The sequence below is a fragment of the Amphiura filiformis genome, chromosome 19, assembly GCF_039555335.1.
Source record: "Amphiura filiformis chromosome 19, Afil_fr2py, whole genome shotgun sequence".
NCBI lineage: Eukaryota > Metazoa > Echinodermata > Ophiuroidea > Amphilepidida > Amphiuridae > Amphiura > Amphiura filiformis.
Window position 1 is genome coordinate 8,043,574 of NC_092646.1, and position 14,756 is coordinate 8,058,329.

General features: G+C 36.3%; 1 protein-coding gene across 1 annotated transcript; it reads right to left on the reverse strand.

Annotated features, from left to right (window-relative positions):
- Nucleotides 1-2,827: 2,827 nt before the first annotated feature.
- LOC140140359 (uncharacterized) lies at nt 2,828-8,489 on the reverse strand. The gene is made up of 3 exons (XM_072162119.1): nt 8,429-8,489; nt 5,842-7,071; nt 2,828-3,087 (listed from the first exon to the last, which is right to left on the reverse strand). The coding sequence occupies exons 1-3, from the start codon at nt 8,487-8,489 to the stop codon at nt 2,828-2,830; spliced, it is 1,551 nt and encodes a 516-aa protein (XP_072018220.1).
- Between the last annotated feature and the right edge of the window lie 6,267 nt (nt 8,490-14,756).

Here is a 14,756-nt window from a genome sequence, read left to right on the forward strand (position 1 = left end):
TCTGAGTACGTACAGCTTCTAAGAGCCCCATTTTAAGCTCCTCCCCTGTTCAAAACCTTGATACATTGTAAGTGTATTTCAGCTGTGATGAATGCCAGTTGCTGACGAAGTTTTAATATCACCTCAATCTCCTACAAATTTGATAATAACAAAACCATGTTGCATAAAGACTGAAATTGTGTCCCACACAAAGCTCAACTTCAGCATCCCTAATTCCGCCATTTTAGACAAATTCGCTACATTATGAGCACCATATTGTAAACATATGGAAAGCACATTTTCTATCAAACAATTATTTTACACCATCCCCCGACACACCCCAATTAATATTTAGCCCGTGCAGACTATGCAGACTCCGTCCAAACAAGTCTTGGAATTTTGCGAAAAATATTCCATATTAAATGTCAAGTCTGTATTATACGTAGAATTGCTATGTAAATGGTCAAATACCTGATATGATGATATCAAACGATGTCGTCGCTGTATTTCCCGCAACATCTGTTGCATTGTGCGTTACAGTCGTTGTTCCAACTGGATAATTTTGGCCAGATGTAAAAGGCGTCACATTTATTACCGTTACCATTGAGTCAACATTGTCTGTAGCAGACGGTGTGGTCCAAGTGACATTAGCCGTTGATATCCCAGGATCCGTACAATTAAGTATATTATCACTTGTGGAAAATACAGGGGCTTCACAGTCTAAATGAATGAAAGAAGATTTGGGTTTTTGGAATTATTTTGATTACTGGCCGTAATTATATCTTAAATAGAACATGTCGAATGACGAAGATCTTGGCTAGGGTTGTTTAGATGACATTTGCACTAAAATCCTCATTCGCCGTAGGTTCAGACTTTGAAAGTACAATCACATGTATTTTTTTATATTCTTCTTAAGGCGTGGGGTATGGGCGAACTTGAAGTACAGGTATCTGGAGAGGGGAAGCAACGATTTACCCCCAAATCACAGCGACAGGTAGTGACTGGGCCGCCGAGTGCGAATATGTATCTATTTTGGAAGGTTCGTGTTTGTTTTAAATTTCGGGGCGTTTTTCCAAAATTTGATATTTTTAGTGATATTTCAAAAAAGCGACATGCCAAAGACAACTCTTTGGGCACATACTTTGTTATTGCTATTGCACGTCTTTTCCACATACCTGCGTTACCATTCGCTTTAGTGATTTACGAATATTACATATTTTGTGACTGCAATTTGGCGTTTTCAATGCAATTTAAGCTTATCATGAAATTAAGAAAAAATATCTGCTCACGCTTCTTTTATAATTTTTACCTGATCGTCGGCTTTTGCATCTCATTGACGTTTTTCATAAAAATATTTGATTTTTCCATCATATTATTGTTTATAAAATACATCCTTATTGTAACTCATTGTATCATAATTATATTGTTGTATAATGAATGGATGAAATAAAATTGATTGAAAAATTGAAAAAATTGAAATTGACCCATTATTGATTAGGCGCGGATATTAAAAGCACAGGTCCTAATCCTCTGTATAGTACTTAGAAAATTATAAATAATAGAATAATATAATTTTTACCTAAAATACTACCTGCGTTCTTTATTGTGTATTTACTTCTCTTTAGGCCTATGCCTATTTATTTATTTGTTTATTTACTGACTAGTTGGGTAGATTAGTAAGTGATTAATAATATTCCATGATTTATCGGTTTATTATTATTATTGATTGAAAACTTGATTGATTGATCGATTGATAGCCATTTCACACATATTCCTAGTTTATAGGCCCTTTTAATTTTGAACTGCATTGTACATTAGATAAATAGGGCTATAAGTATTATTTATTCTATTCAGCAATATCAAGGATTACTATCAAACTTCTCGCAGCTAATAGTTACTTGGCTCAGTGGTATGCACTGAGTTTTACAAACGGGAGATCCCGGGTTCGATTCCCAGCTCTGCCTGTTTTTGAGCTGGTCTTTTTCTGATGGCTGTGACTCTTTACAGGCACACCCCTCTGGAATCCAAACCGGGTTCACGCTCATTACACCTCCCTTAAGAACCCATTTCTTCTTATTCAACTGTCGATCATCTATTATCAGCTTTTCAAAGTAAATAGGAATTTACACAGGATAATCTCAAGTTAAATATATCTATTTAGTCTGTTAAAATATCAGTTTCAGTACCAGTTCCTCAATTATCAAAACATAAAACCAAACATGCACTTGTGATATTTTGTCCCAAATTTTCTTTGCAATTTCTTAAATTTATATTTTTGGGACTCCTTGACTAAAGACCTCATTCGTTAATAAACATTTTGATCTAGGACACTCTTATACTCTAATCGGTGGTCCCACGTCTCCTTCAATTCCTAAACTCCGTTATCTGTGTGTTTTAATTCAACCAATAACCCCGGGCCAATAACAATGGAACTCAGACCATTCTGTATTAATTTTTATCTTTTCCGGCCCTAAATAGTGATAGTCGCAATAATGTTGATGATGATGAGAGTGACGAATGAGTAGTAGTAGTAGTAGTAGTAGTAGTAGTAGTAGTAGTAGTAGTAGTAGTAGTAGTAGTAGTAGTAGTAGTAGTAGTAGTAGTAGTAGTAGTAGTAGTAGTAGTAGTAGTAGTAGTAGTAGTAGTAGTAGTAGTAGTAGTAGTAGTAGTAGTAGTAGTAGTAGTAGTAGTAGTAGTAGTAGTAGTAGTAGTAGTAGTAGTAGTAGTAGTAGTAGTAGTAGTAGTAGTAGTAGTATTTGAAGAAGAAGAAAAAGAAGAGAAGGAGGAAGAAGAAGAAAAAGATAAGAAGAACTAGAAGAAGAGTAGTACTACAAAAAAGTACACGTTTTTAAGAACTACCTTGAACACTAATTATGAAGGATCCTAACACAATATCTCCTGAATCAAATGATATAGTGGTTGTCACTGTCGTATTACCAACTCCAAACATACCACCAGAACCACCAGAGATGGAGTTTGAACTCAAACCCATACAATCAAAATTCTCGAATCCTGTCATAGATGGCTGGGTCCAGGTCACCACAGCTGTAGCTTCTCCAGGGTCTGTACATACATCCGTTATGTCATTCAGAATAACTGGAATTGTGTCTGATAAATAACAATATTCAACATTATGTTCAACTGAGAATTATATAGTATTATATACTTCATTAATATATTCTTGTTCATTGATTGGTTAAAAGCGGATCACATGACCAAAAATAGTTCTACCATCAGTACTCCTATCCGTAAATAGTACCTCTAAGCCGTAAATAGTATTTTCAATGTCCCTGATGAGCCGTAAATAGTACCTCCAAGCCGTAAATAGTACTTTTGACCATGCCTTCCGCGTGCGCGCATTCGATGCGACGGTACAGTTCACGCACGCGAAACTGCCATAGCGTCATTTCGCGCTGCTGTAATTGGTTAGCCCGATTTTAGGCTATTCGATTTTTTGAAGGGTAGGTTGTGCTTAAATTGGTCGTGCTGTTCACTCAGGATAGAAGAGGGAGAGTAAAAACGTCAAATGATTTTCTTTTAACAAATCAATGAACAAAGAACATATTAATGAAGTATATAAAACAAATATATACTGCCTTTATTCGAAGTTCTGGTTAAAACTATGGTCCCTCGTTGAGATCAATTAATACTATTTTCCTTCTGGGCTGCGCCCCTCAGGAAAATAGTACTATTGATCTCACCTCGGGCCCATAGTTTTAACCAGAACTTCTCATGGCAGTATATATTTGTATACTATACTTTGATCAGCTCGTAATTGGCGGACCTAGTAACATCGCGTATTAATATCAAAACAATGTATGTCTAGAATTGTCTGATGACACCTCGCAAGAATCATCACAAATGAATAATTATAGTCCTATACCCTTGTCTATTTTCTTTAACAAGCAAATCGTAGACCAGACAACTATGTCATCAGTATATCATAAAAAATTACCGAGCAAATAAAACTGAACGTAAGTCGAGAAATAGACATCAGAATAAAAAAAATTAAAATGTATCGCATAGCTTATTTTGTTGTGCATCACATACGAAAATTTTATTTTATTCGGTTGACCGGTTGCGAAGAAATGAACGATTACATAATGTGTGCATCAATTCCGTTCATTCCAAGTTTGATCAACAGACGGTTTTTTCATACTCGCTCACCGCTGCCTAAAGTGTGTGTATCTCATTAAATTTAGTCCATATAATCTATTTTATAATCGGACGGTGTTATGTCATCCATGCTTTCACTGAAGATGAATAACAGTTTGTCCGTAAAACTTTGATTTCTGCAATTGAAAGCTTTTCAACTTCAATTCTTCATGTTGTGCAAATGTGTTATATTTTAACTTTCCAAAGAACATTTCAGACAAGAATAACAATGATCAAGTGCTTACAACTTTACGTGTGATTTTTGAAACCAACATCATTACTGTCAAAGTTTTAAAAGATTTAAATTTTGCATTACAATTTCTTGGAAATATAATAAAAACATTTATGTGTGTGATAAATTGTTTATGCAATAATTCTTTATGCAACATTAACGAAAAATATATATTTACAAGAATCGAGCATCATCTTACATGCAAGCTTTCATTTTCAATATCGTGCAGGTTTTCAAATTTGAACAAAACCTAATTAAATGTTTTGCAAGAAACAGATTGTTTAAAAAGAACGAGGATTTCACAGAAGAAAATATGAAGCCCATTGACAGTTAACAACTAGTGTGCATTATGTTGAATGATCTTTCTTTCAAACTTGGAATGAAGTGAATTGACACATGCGTTATGTAATCGCTCATTTCTTCGCGATCAGTCAACCGATTCCAGCGAAATTAGCGTATGAGATGCAGAATTAGATGGGCTACATGCTGATGTTTAGATTTTGGATTCTGATGTCTATTTCTCGACTTACGATCAAATTCGTTGGCCCGGTAATTTTTTCTGGGACACCCTGTATAATGTACGATCTTATAATATGAAATTGGTAATTTTTTTTTCAAACCGGATTTTTTTGCATATTTGTAATGTTTACACATGTGCCAACTTGCACCTAAATGGAATCGGCCAAATATGTTGTCTTTGTAGGTCAACAGAGTAAAGTTCGACATAATATGTCCTCCCGTAGAACTGCGTGTTAAATGGCCAAAGTAACCAGTGCGATTTCTTTCACTTTACCTTGTTATTTCAACCTAAAGGGACAGCAACCCTTCCCGTCAGTTATTATAATATTATTTCAACATTTTAAATAAAGAATAACAAAATCAAAATTTGACGGATATCGTACATTAAGGCTTTAATGCGGGTATACTTTTCGGCGTAAAAGCCGTGCAATATCCGCCGATTACGAGCTGATCAAACTGTAAAAAAGAGTACAAAAAAGATTAACATTTGTTCATTACATTCAATAATATTTTGAAACAGTATTTGACAAGATTATTTTAATAATCAAAAATCTCCGTTAATAAATTGGCGAAACGACTGAAATTGTGCTGTTTTTGCTAAATTTTTACCTTGATAGAGTGTTATCTAAGACACTTATCTGAATGGAAACCCAGCTGGCTTTACCATGTTTATCATTGAGGTTAAACTATTTAGTTGTGCTAAAAAAAGGTTTGTGCAAAGGTCAAACATTGAATGACCAGGTTGCAATATCTTTTGAAGATCAGAATCTTCTAAAGGCGGGTAAGTTTATGTCGGGTCTTTATGGTAAAAGGAACATTTTAATACGATTTTCAGCTTATCATGATTGCTATATATGAAGACATCACAATTGAGGTCTTATACCCTTAAATTTTCCCATTATTATGAAAATAAGCGCATTTGCAATCAAACCTTTTTGACATAAGTAAATACCTACTTAGATTAAACCCTGCAACGTGTCCATGCGCATGCTGCATTGGATCCGAATTGAATCCATATTCCAATACAAGTAACGATGCAGATGCGTCTCCATTTCTAACAGAATGTGACCCGGATGTGATCGCCGCTCGAAGCACGCAGAATTCGCCATCAAATGTTTGAAGCATACCTGTAGTACTTAACAGAGTATTATCTAAGTATACCATATTAGAATATGCGCATTCAGTTATTATATTGATATGCTCTATGTCGGTTATTCCAGTAACTCTAAATGATATTTCTTCGGAAAATAATTCTGTCGCCGGTACAATGATCATACAAGGATCGCCAAATGCACCACCTACTAGATCTGTACCTAGGCAATATTGAGCAACTAGTACAGGATTGTCCGATGAAACTTTTACAACAGTCGTACCGGTGCTTTCATAAAAGTCATGAGGTTGAAGAGTGTGCATAGACGATGTTCCGTCAGATAAAGTTACAGTTATCACTGTCTCACAAAGTGTCGCTATGACACGAAATCTATAGCCTACGGTGTAGGTTAAGAATGGAGTAAGTACGTGATTACTGCCCAGGCTTGTCAATGGTGGAACTTGACCTATAATGACGTCACACGCTGGTACACCCAGCGGTATATTCGCACATGTATGCCCAGACATAACTATAACGGGTTTGTCTGCATTTACAAATGCGCCTGTGACATCATTTATGGCGGGAAAATCTACGTCACCGGCATAGATCTGGTACGATTCATACTGGTTCAAAGTTCGTGCTATTGTTTGGCCGCCGATTGTGATACTAACGATCGTGTTGTCGTCTAGAGCCGAAATAACTAGTTCAGAAAATGCATCAGGAAGGTTGTCGTATGAAGCAGCAATATAAAATCTACCCAACATGTCTGTAGGAAGAACTACAAATGAGTCAACTGTAGCAACCACGGGTGCGTAGTCCCCAACAACGGAAACCGGTTCAGTTGAAGTTACAAAAATCATATACCCAGAATGCAGACCATTCGAGCCTGGGATGATAGCGGACATTGGGAGGGAAATAATTGTGCTGGCTCCACTTGCTATCGTTGGTGTGTTTGTGAACCCTAGTCCTGGAACAGTTACTGTTACTGTTGCTGCATTAGCTGCTTGGTTGGTGATAATTACTCTAGGATTGATATTGAAATCCACATGGCCAAAAAGTGATGGAAACACGAAAGCAAACTCTGTTCCAAAGGTATCTGCAAGCAAAAAACAAACAAAACAAAAACAAAAAACAAGTATAGAAACTGTGTAGTAAGGGACATGCAACCCTCATGCAACAAGTATACATGATATAGATGGATCCAACGAGCCAAGTGATGGTCAGAATTCAGTCGGCCGTCACTGTGTCCCGTGTGCACCAAACCGGTGTTGTTACTGCCCAATTGGGTGGATTAAATCCGCTTAAAAATCGATGTTGAATTGTATTGTGTTGTAAACTTTCGTCATTCTTTTGTCTACGTGTAATACGGGTGATGGAATGTAGTTAAATATCCCCGCCAAGGCCACATCATTTCACATTTTAGGTGGGATAGAACTAAGGGGGGACCCAGCTATGGCTGCCATTGAGGTGTAGGAATGCGTGAAATTGGATTCATCTATAGGTCCTTACCCAGCCAGAACACTACGTTTTCACGACGTTCGCTGACGTTGTACTTAGTTTGTCATCAAAAATTTGTGAACTCTTATTTTGTGTTGTGACAAAGTTATTTTCGACAGTATTTTTCGGACGTTGATAAAACGTTATTAATAATACGTTCACAACGTATGAATAATACGTTCACAAATTGACGTATTTACAACGTAGATGACAACCTAAGTACAACGTATATTACTTTTATACGACGTTATAACAAAGTAAAATTGTCGGCTGGGTACTTGGTAGCACGAACGTCAATCCCGGGGGACAGGGGGACATGTCCTTCGACATTTTTAGACGGGGTACACAATATTAGATATCCCTCACGTTTCGGTACATTGCCACCACGATTGGGTCCTCACATTTAAAGTTAAACATCTCAGAGGGCGCGCCCCCTGTCAGTGGGTTCATCGCCCTCCTCAAACAAATGATTTGGGAAAAAACCATTCATTGCTGGTGCATTTGTTTAAAATATCATGTAATTGACCAATCAGAGGCAATGTTAGATCGGCAGGTAGTGCTCAGGGGGTCAACAAATCGTAAAACCAGATAATGCGCTAACCCAATAAAGTAACAAGTCCCCAATCACAAAAATATTCCGCAGTGGTGTAGATTTCTCTTTGACATTGGGGGGGGGGGGTGGAACACATTTCTTGAAGTATATATAATTATATTGAATCATATCACTTTTTGGCGACATAATAAGTTCATGGTACAATATTATTGCGAAGCACGCGTAAAATTTTGCCAAATACTAGGTTAATTTGGTCAGAAACCCAAATACAGTCGTCAACATGGGGGATGATTGTATGGACCATCCCCCTGGCAAAATATGGGGGGGGGGATTTATCCGCCCCATTCTCTTGGGATCTACGCCTATGGTATTCCGGCACTACAACATAAATACATGTACTTACCACTAATTCCCATAACCTCATGGCAGAGTATAACAAGGAGCACAACTTGAAGTACCGCCATGGCTGAAGCAAATCTAAAATCGTGACTAAATATTCTCACAAGAATCAACATTTTAATATACTTGCTAATTATTTGTTATTTAACAACTGTGAGTATATATTTATTTTTCTTTAATTAATTGCTTTAATTGGTCAAATTCCTATTTTGTTTTTTCTTCTGTTTGCCATTGTTTATTATATCCTTTTATTATTTTCATAATTATTGTTCAATAGAATAATATAAATTATCAAAATAATATTATCTTCGCCTCGTAGGTTTGTTGCTGGCTTTGCAGTGTACATGATGAGCATGCAGGCCACTTTCATAATTATTGTGTAATAAAATCATATCAATTATATTATATCAATAACATTATTTTCGCTTAGTAGGTTTGTTGTTGGTTTTGCAATGTACAGGGTTCGCTCCAATGAGTTTGCCTTATTACTCCTGAACTAATAATGGGTAGGCAAATATTGATGATAAGTTATAATAAGTAATAATATACTAACGATATACTTCCAAACGGCGACAATGTGATCAGTAAAAACTAATATTAAAATAGGAATCTATTTTTTATGCAAATCCAACATTATTGCTTTTATTTAGTTATCATCAACACAAAGCTCCATGAGCACTTTCGGGTTGACATAACTCAATTTTGCTAGGTCTGTACAGTGCAGTGGGGGTATTATTTGTACATTGATGAAGGGGAAGGTCACATTACTTCACCCCAAAACCCAAACATGGAACTTGGACTGTTAACATTTGTGTCATACCCCTAAGGTATAGGAGATTTTTTGTTTTAGCTATAGCCATGTCTTCAGAAGTATTTTATTATGTTCGTAAATTGCTCAAGTACCATTCGATGCAAATTGTGTTGCTCAATAGGGGTTCTTTGTTATGAGCCTAAAATGGCCCAACATGAGGCTATAGCGCCCTTTACAGACTTCTTTGATCTTCACTTCGTAGACTTTACATGGAAAATGAAAAGGGTCATTAAGGTAGCTGTGTACTCTCAGATACGCATGTAGTAAAAGTGCCATAACTTTGTAATTATTCACGCAAGACATATAAAAGTATACATTTTTATAAAGGCAAGACATCAATGAATATCAATATAAGTACAGTTTGGGTGTAAAAACAATAATTATGAAGAAAATTACAAAAAAGTGAGTTTTGGCAATTTTGTTCGGTACATCATAACAAAAAAACACTCTTTCCAAAAATGTTTGTTTTGCTTTTTTCTTAATCTTGAGGAACCATTCCAAAAACGTTTTTTTTTAGTTTTTTGATATTGGCCTTATTTTTGAGATATTGACCATATAAGGCATCAAAATGAACTTTTTAAAATTCACAAACGCCTATTTGCACAAAATGATGCCTAAAATCGAAAATAGACCAAAATATAAAAAAATAAGAAAACCGTTTCTTAAATCGATCATGCTTTTTATGATGAGCATAATTGCTTACCTATAGATGCTGTATTTATTGAGTTATCATGTACCTAATCCGCCATTTTACCGAGAAAATGAACATTGAAATAAATCCGTTGAAGTTTAAAGTGGTCACATTTTGCACTTTGATCGAAGCTTACAGAAGAATGCGGCAGTTCTCGTTTTTCTACCTTACATTACGTTAACATCGGGTAAATCCACAGCCCCTTGAGAAGTTTGGGCGATATCTATTCATATCTTGATGTTTAAATCGGGGGAAAGATCTTGAAAAAATTCACATTTTATAAGCTAAAACGGAGCCATTTGACCGCTAGGTTTTTGTGAAATCAGTGCTTCCGTGGTGTTTCCATAAGATGCGCCGCGCATGCAGATAAGCGTCGCGTATGCGTAGCGTATTTGTGCGTTACTAAATTGCGCGATACGCAACGCGATGCGTTGTTGCGCGCGTGTACCCTGCTGGTACAAGAAAGATTTTCTTTCCTTTTAAATTTCAAACACGAGTGGAATAGTGAAATAAAATCCCTAAATATTGCAGTTGGAGTTTACAAATCTAGATTTCATTCCTTGTATTTATAAAAAACATAACAAAGTACAAACATATCAAAAAAAACTCAATTTCGCGAAAGAAACAATGTCTAGAGTACACAGCCGCGTTAAAGAGTACCTCATTCAAGTTTGTAATAACATTTGCACAAAAGGCTAATTGAATAAGTACATATGCAATATAATAGTTTTTGGGAGGGGCTATACATATTATTTTGTATGTATTGTATGTCTATGGTATGGTTGACAACTCTCTAGTCAGAAGGTTCCGTAGTCCGAAGGCTCCTTAATCCGAAGGTTCGTTAGTCCGAACAAGTAATTAACCATTCGCTAGTCCGAATTCTGAAAAAGGTTCGCTAGTCCGATTATCGGGTTCTCTAGTCCTAATATAGAATAAGGCTCACTAAGCCTAACCCTAAACCCCAGTGGCGTAGATTTCATTTTGACATTGGGGGGATGGGGTTGGAAAACAAATCTTGGAAGTATAGTGAATCTAGCACCTTTTGGCGACAGAATAAGTCCATGGTGCAAATGCGAGCGAAGCGCGCGAAAAAAATGCTATTTTGAAGCTAAAATGATGAAATATGGTGCAAAAGTGGAATAAATGCGCGCGAAGCCCGCGAAAATTTGCATTTTAGGGGCTAAAATGGGCAAATATGAGGTTAATTTGGCCAGAAACCCATATTCAGGCGTCAACATTGGGGGGATAATTGTATGGAGCATCCCCCTGGTAAAATATTGGGGGGGGGGGGGGAAATCCCCCAAATCCCCACCCATCCCCCGGGATCTATGCCTATGCTAAACCCTAAACCCTAACCATAACCATAACCCTAAACCCTAACCCTAATCATAACCATAACCCTAAACTAAACTTATCATACTAGCCCTTCACATTGCAAAATGCACATTCATTTTAGGCTAAAATGACCTAACATAAAAAATTTATTTCGCGTATTTCCTAGTAAGATCGGAACAAAAAATAATTATACTTATCTCCCTCTAATTTGCAATGCTTCTGCCACCACCGTCGATCTTAAAAAGGCCCCCAATTTGTAAACCAAATTTGGTCTCTTGAGTGCACATGCTTTCCTCACGGTGTATTTCCTCACGGTGTATTTGGCGCCTGCAAATTTTGGACTGGCCCAGATCCGGGACCTACTGTCTGTTCAATTAGCTTAGATTCTTGTATTTTTAAGATATTTGAAAAAATAAAAAAATTTGGTCAAAGTCATCAAAGAAAAGTGTTAGCACAGCCTTAGACCCGATGTGATTTTAACTTTTCAAATTCCAAAGTTCAATTTAAAACCACATTTCTTTTAAATTTTGCCTCATTTTAGGCAGTTACTTGGGTCCACCAAAAGGATTCGCGACCTTATCACAAATCGAGTGGGACGGTCCATTCTCAACTTAGGGCATAGACCCTATATCCAATTTAGCAAAACAATCTGTCCACCAATATGTCCTGCCATTTCAATTGTTATACCGTTCCGGTTATTGGATAGGGTCTATAGGTGATGATGGTCCACCGGTTTTTGTACGAGATTATATGCACGATTACGTTTTATGCATAACATTATGCTGAGCATTATTTTTTCCTAAACAATGATATTAAAATTATGGATTTCGTTCTTATTTCAACTGGTTTACAATGTAAATTGAATTTTGTTTAATACCATCATTCCTTCCAAGAATATCAGCATTCGCTTGACATATTCAGATACTTTACAAGAATTGTTTTTTGTAACCTCATTGTTTTAAATAATATTTTCTTGTACAAAAGTTATTTTGTTTCCAAATGTCCTTCGCATATATTGTATTCAACAAACAAAACGGAGTAACAAATTGAAAATAAATGTGTAGTTTTATAATAGGCCTAGGCCTACACCTTCACAGACACAATAAATAAATAATTAATTAATTAATTAATTAATTAATTAATTAATTAATTAATTAATTAATTAATTAATTAATACGTAAGGAATGTATTTATATATAAGCCGGGCCTATAATTCTGGAAAACCTTAGTTCACCTTCACATTTTTATAATAACATAATTTATTTATTTTTATTTATTACACTTTGTCAGTGGTATATACAATAATTATAATATAACATCAAAATATATTGAACATGAATATTCAAAAGTACATAAACAAAACCCGAAGTAGATAAAAGTTTGCACCAATGAAAGGCAAGGAATAACAGGTGCAAAGCACATCTAGGACAGTCCCACCAAAAACAATGAGACACCCTCCCCTCCCCAATTTATTTTTAAAAAGATAAAAAATGTTTCAATAGTGGGGTTTAGGCCTACTGGCAAATATAGCTATTTAGCTGGACAATACTTCCTGATGCGGATGGTCGAATAAATACTATCTCAGCGCATCTAATTATTATGACATTCGTCCCCATTGCACTAAATGGATTGATTCAAAAAAAGTTTATGGTGCCCGACGTTCTTCGGCTTTTTATAAAAATATCGCGGGCAAAGACCCGAATTGAAAAGAAATGGGGTTTCAAATTGAACTTTGGAATTTGAAAAGTATAAATCACGTTGGGTCTAAGGCTGTGCTAACACTTTTCTTTGATGACTTTGACCACAATGTTTTATTTTTTCAAATATCTTAAAAATACAAGAATCTAAGCTAATTGAAATAAGCGTCCATGTCTGGAGAGAAAAACGCGCTGGTTTGCGTGATTGTTGCGCCATTATCGCTCGCGTCAAATGCAACATGTTCCATACACGCGAACAAATCTGCTTGCTTGCGTCCGGGTATGCGTCTTTGTCAAAGTCGTTGCTAAGCAGTGTCGGCTTCACTACGCGAACCAAAGTCATAGGTCTAGGTTCTTGTTTGTCTGGGTGACTAATACGCGAAAGCGCCGGGTGTGACATGGGTGTGACAGGATGTGTAAATGGTTGGGTGTGAAAGTGACGGGGTGCAAACCTCTCAGCATTCAGCTGTTATATTTACAAGTCATATTTTCGCTGTATTCGGCCCCGAGTGTCATGTCAAAAATGCACATTTTCACCAAAACTAGGTAAGTCTTCACAAATCTAATGCTATGTACTTAAAGTGTATGAAATATAGACGAAATTGCGACGATTATATGAAAATTTTGACCTTCCGTATTGAAGATATAAATAAAGTTTCCCGAAAGGCATAAAATTGTAAGCTCCTCGGAAAAAAAAAATCATATTTACTGCCAGCAGTAGTGATTTTTAGAAAAAAAGGTTGGAAATTTTTCCTAATCATGTGTGTTACCTGTCTGCAAAAGGAATTTAATTTTCGGACTTTGAGGACTGTGAAATGTTAAAAATATCAATTTTTAATAATTTGCCATAAAATTTGTATAATAGCGCCAATTTCAAAAAATCAAAATTATTTGATATCAGAAGGACATTCTTCATATTAAGAATGCAATTTGATGTGTCTGATGTGCTCTCAGGTCCCAAAATAAATCTGTGTCAACGTTGCTACCCCTTAATCAGCGCTTATATTATTTTCTATTTTGCTTGGGGCCCCTGAACCCTCGGGCCCCATGGCCTTCGTCCACCATGTCCACCCGCTTGCTACGCGCCTGCTTCGGACTATAGAGAACCTTCGGACTAGCGACCCCTCTGACTAGCGAGAAGTCACGATGGTATGTATGGTCTTTCACAAATAAAGTGTCCATCTGAAACGTAAGTATGTGGGACACTCATGCGATAACAATTTAAATTTCTTTAGCTTCTAAAATAATATGAAGGGGAAAATATTAATCACGTTCTTAATTGGTCAAACAAGATACAATATTCTCTTTTCTCTCATTTAGATGCAATTAGAGAATGCGATTGTGATATTCATACCTATGTGGGACCACCGGACGAGTAATGTGATAATAATTTAAATGAATTTGTCCAGGCGTAAAATATTATGAATGGGAAAATATTGATAACCTTCTTAATTGGCAAAACATCACACACATACTACACCCCACGCCCCGCCTATACCTCCAGGCTCCACACATACAAATTAGATGCAATCATTAGTTAGGTCAAAAACTTAACTTTGGTGACCACTCTCTGGCTAGTAAGGTTTGACGATTGATTTGACTTCTATGGACCATTTAGAAAAAGAAATAGCCCCCATGTCCCTCGCGAAAATCCCGGCATTTTTCGCTAGAGGCCAAAATCCAAAATGGCCGCCGCCACCATTTTGAAAATTTAAGTTTTGAACCCCAGCACCTTTAATCATGCACAAAGACACTTTTTCGGGTATGTCGAGTACAAGGATTCCGATTTTGACATTAG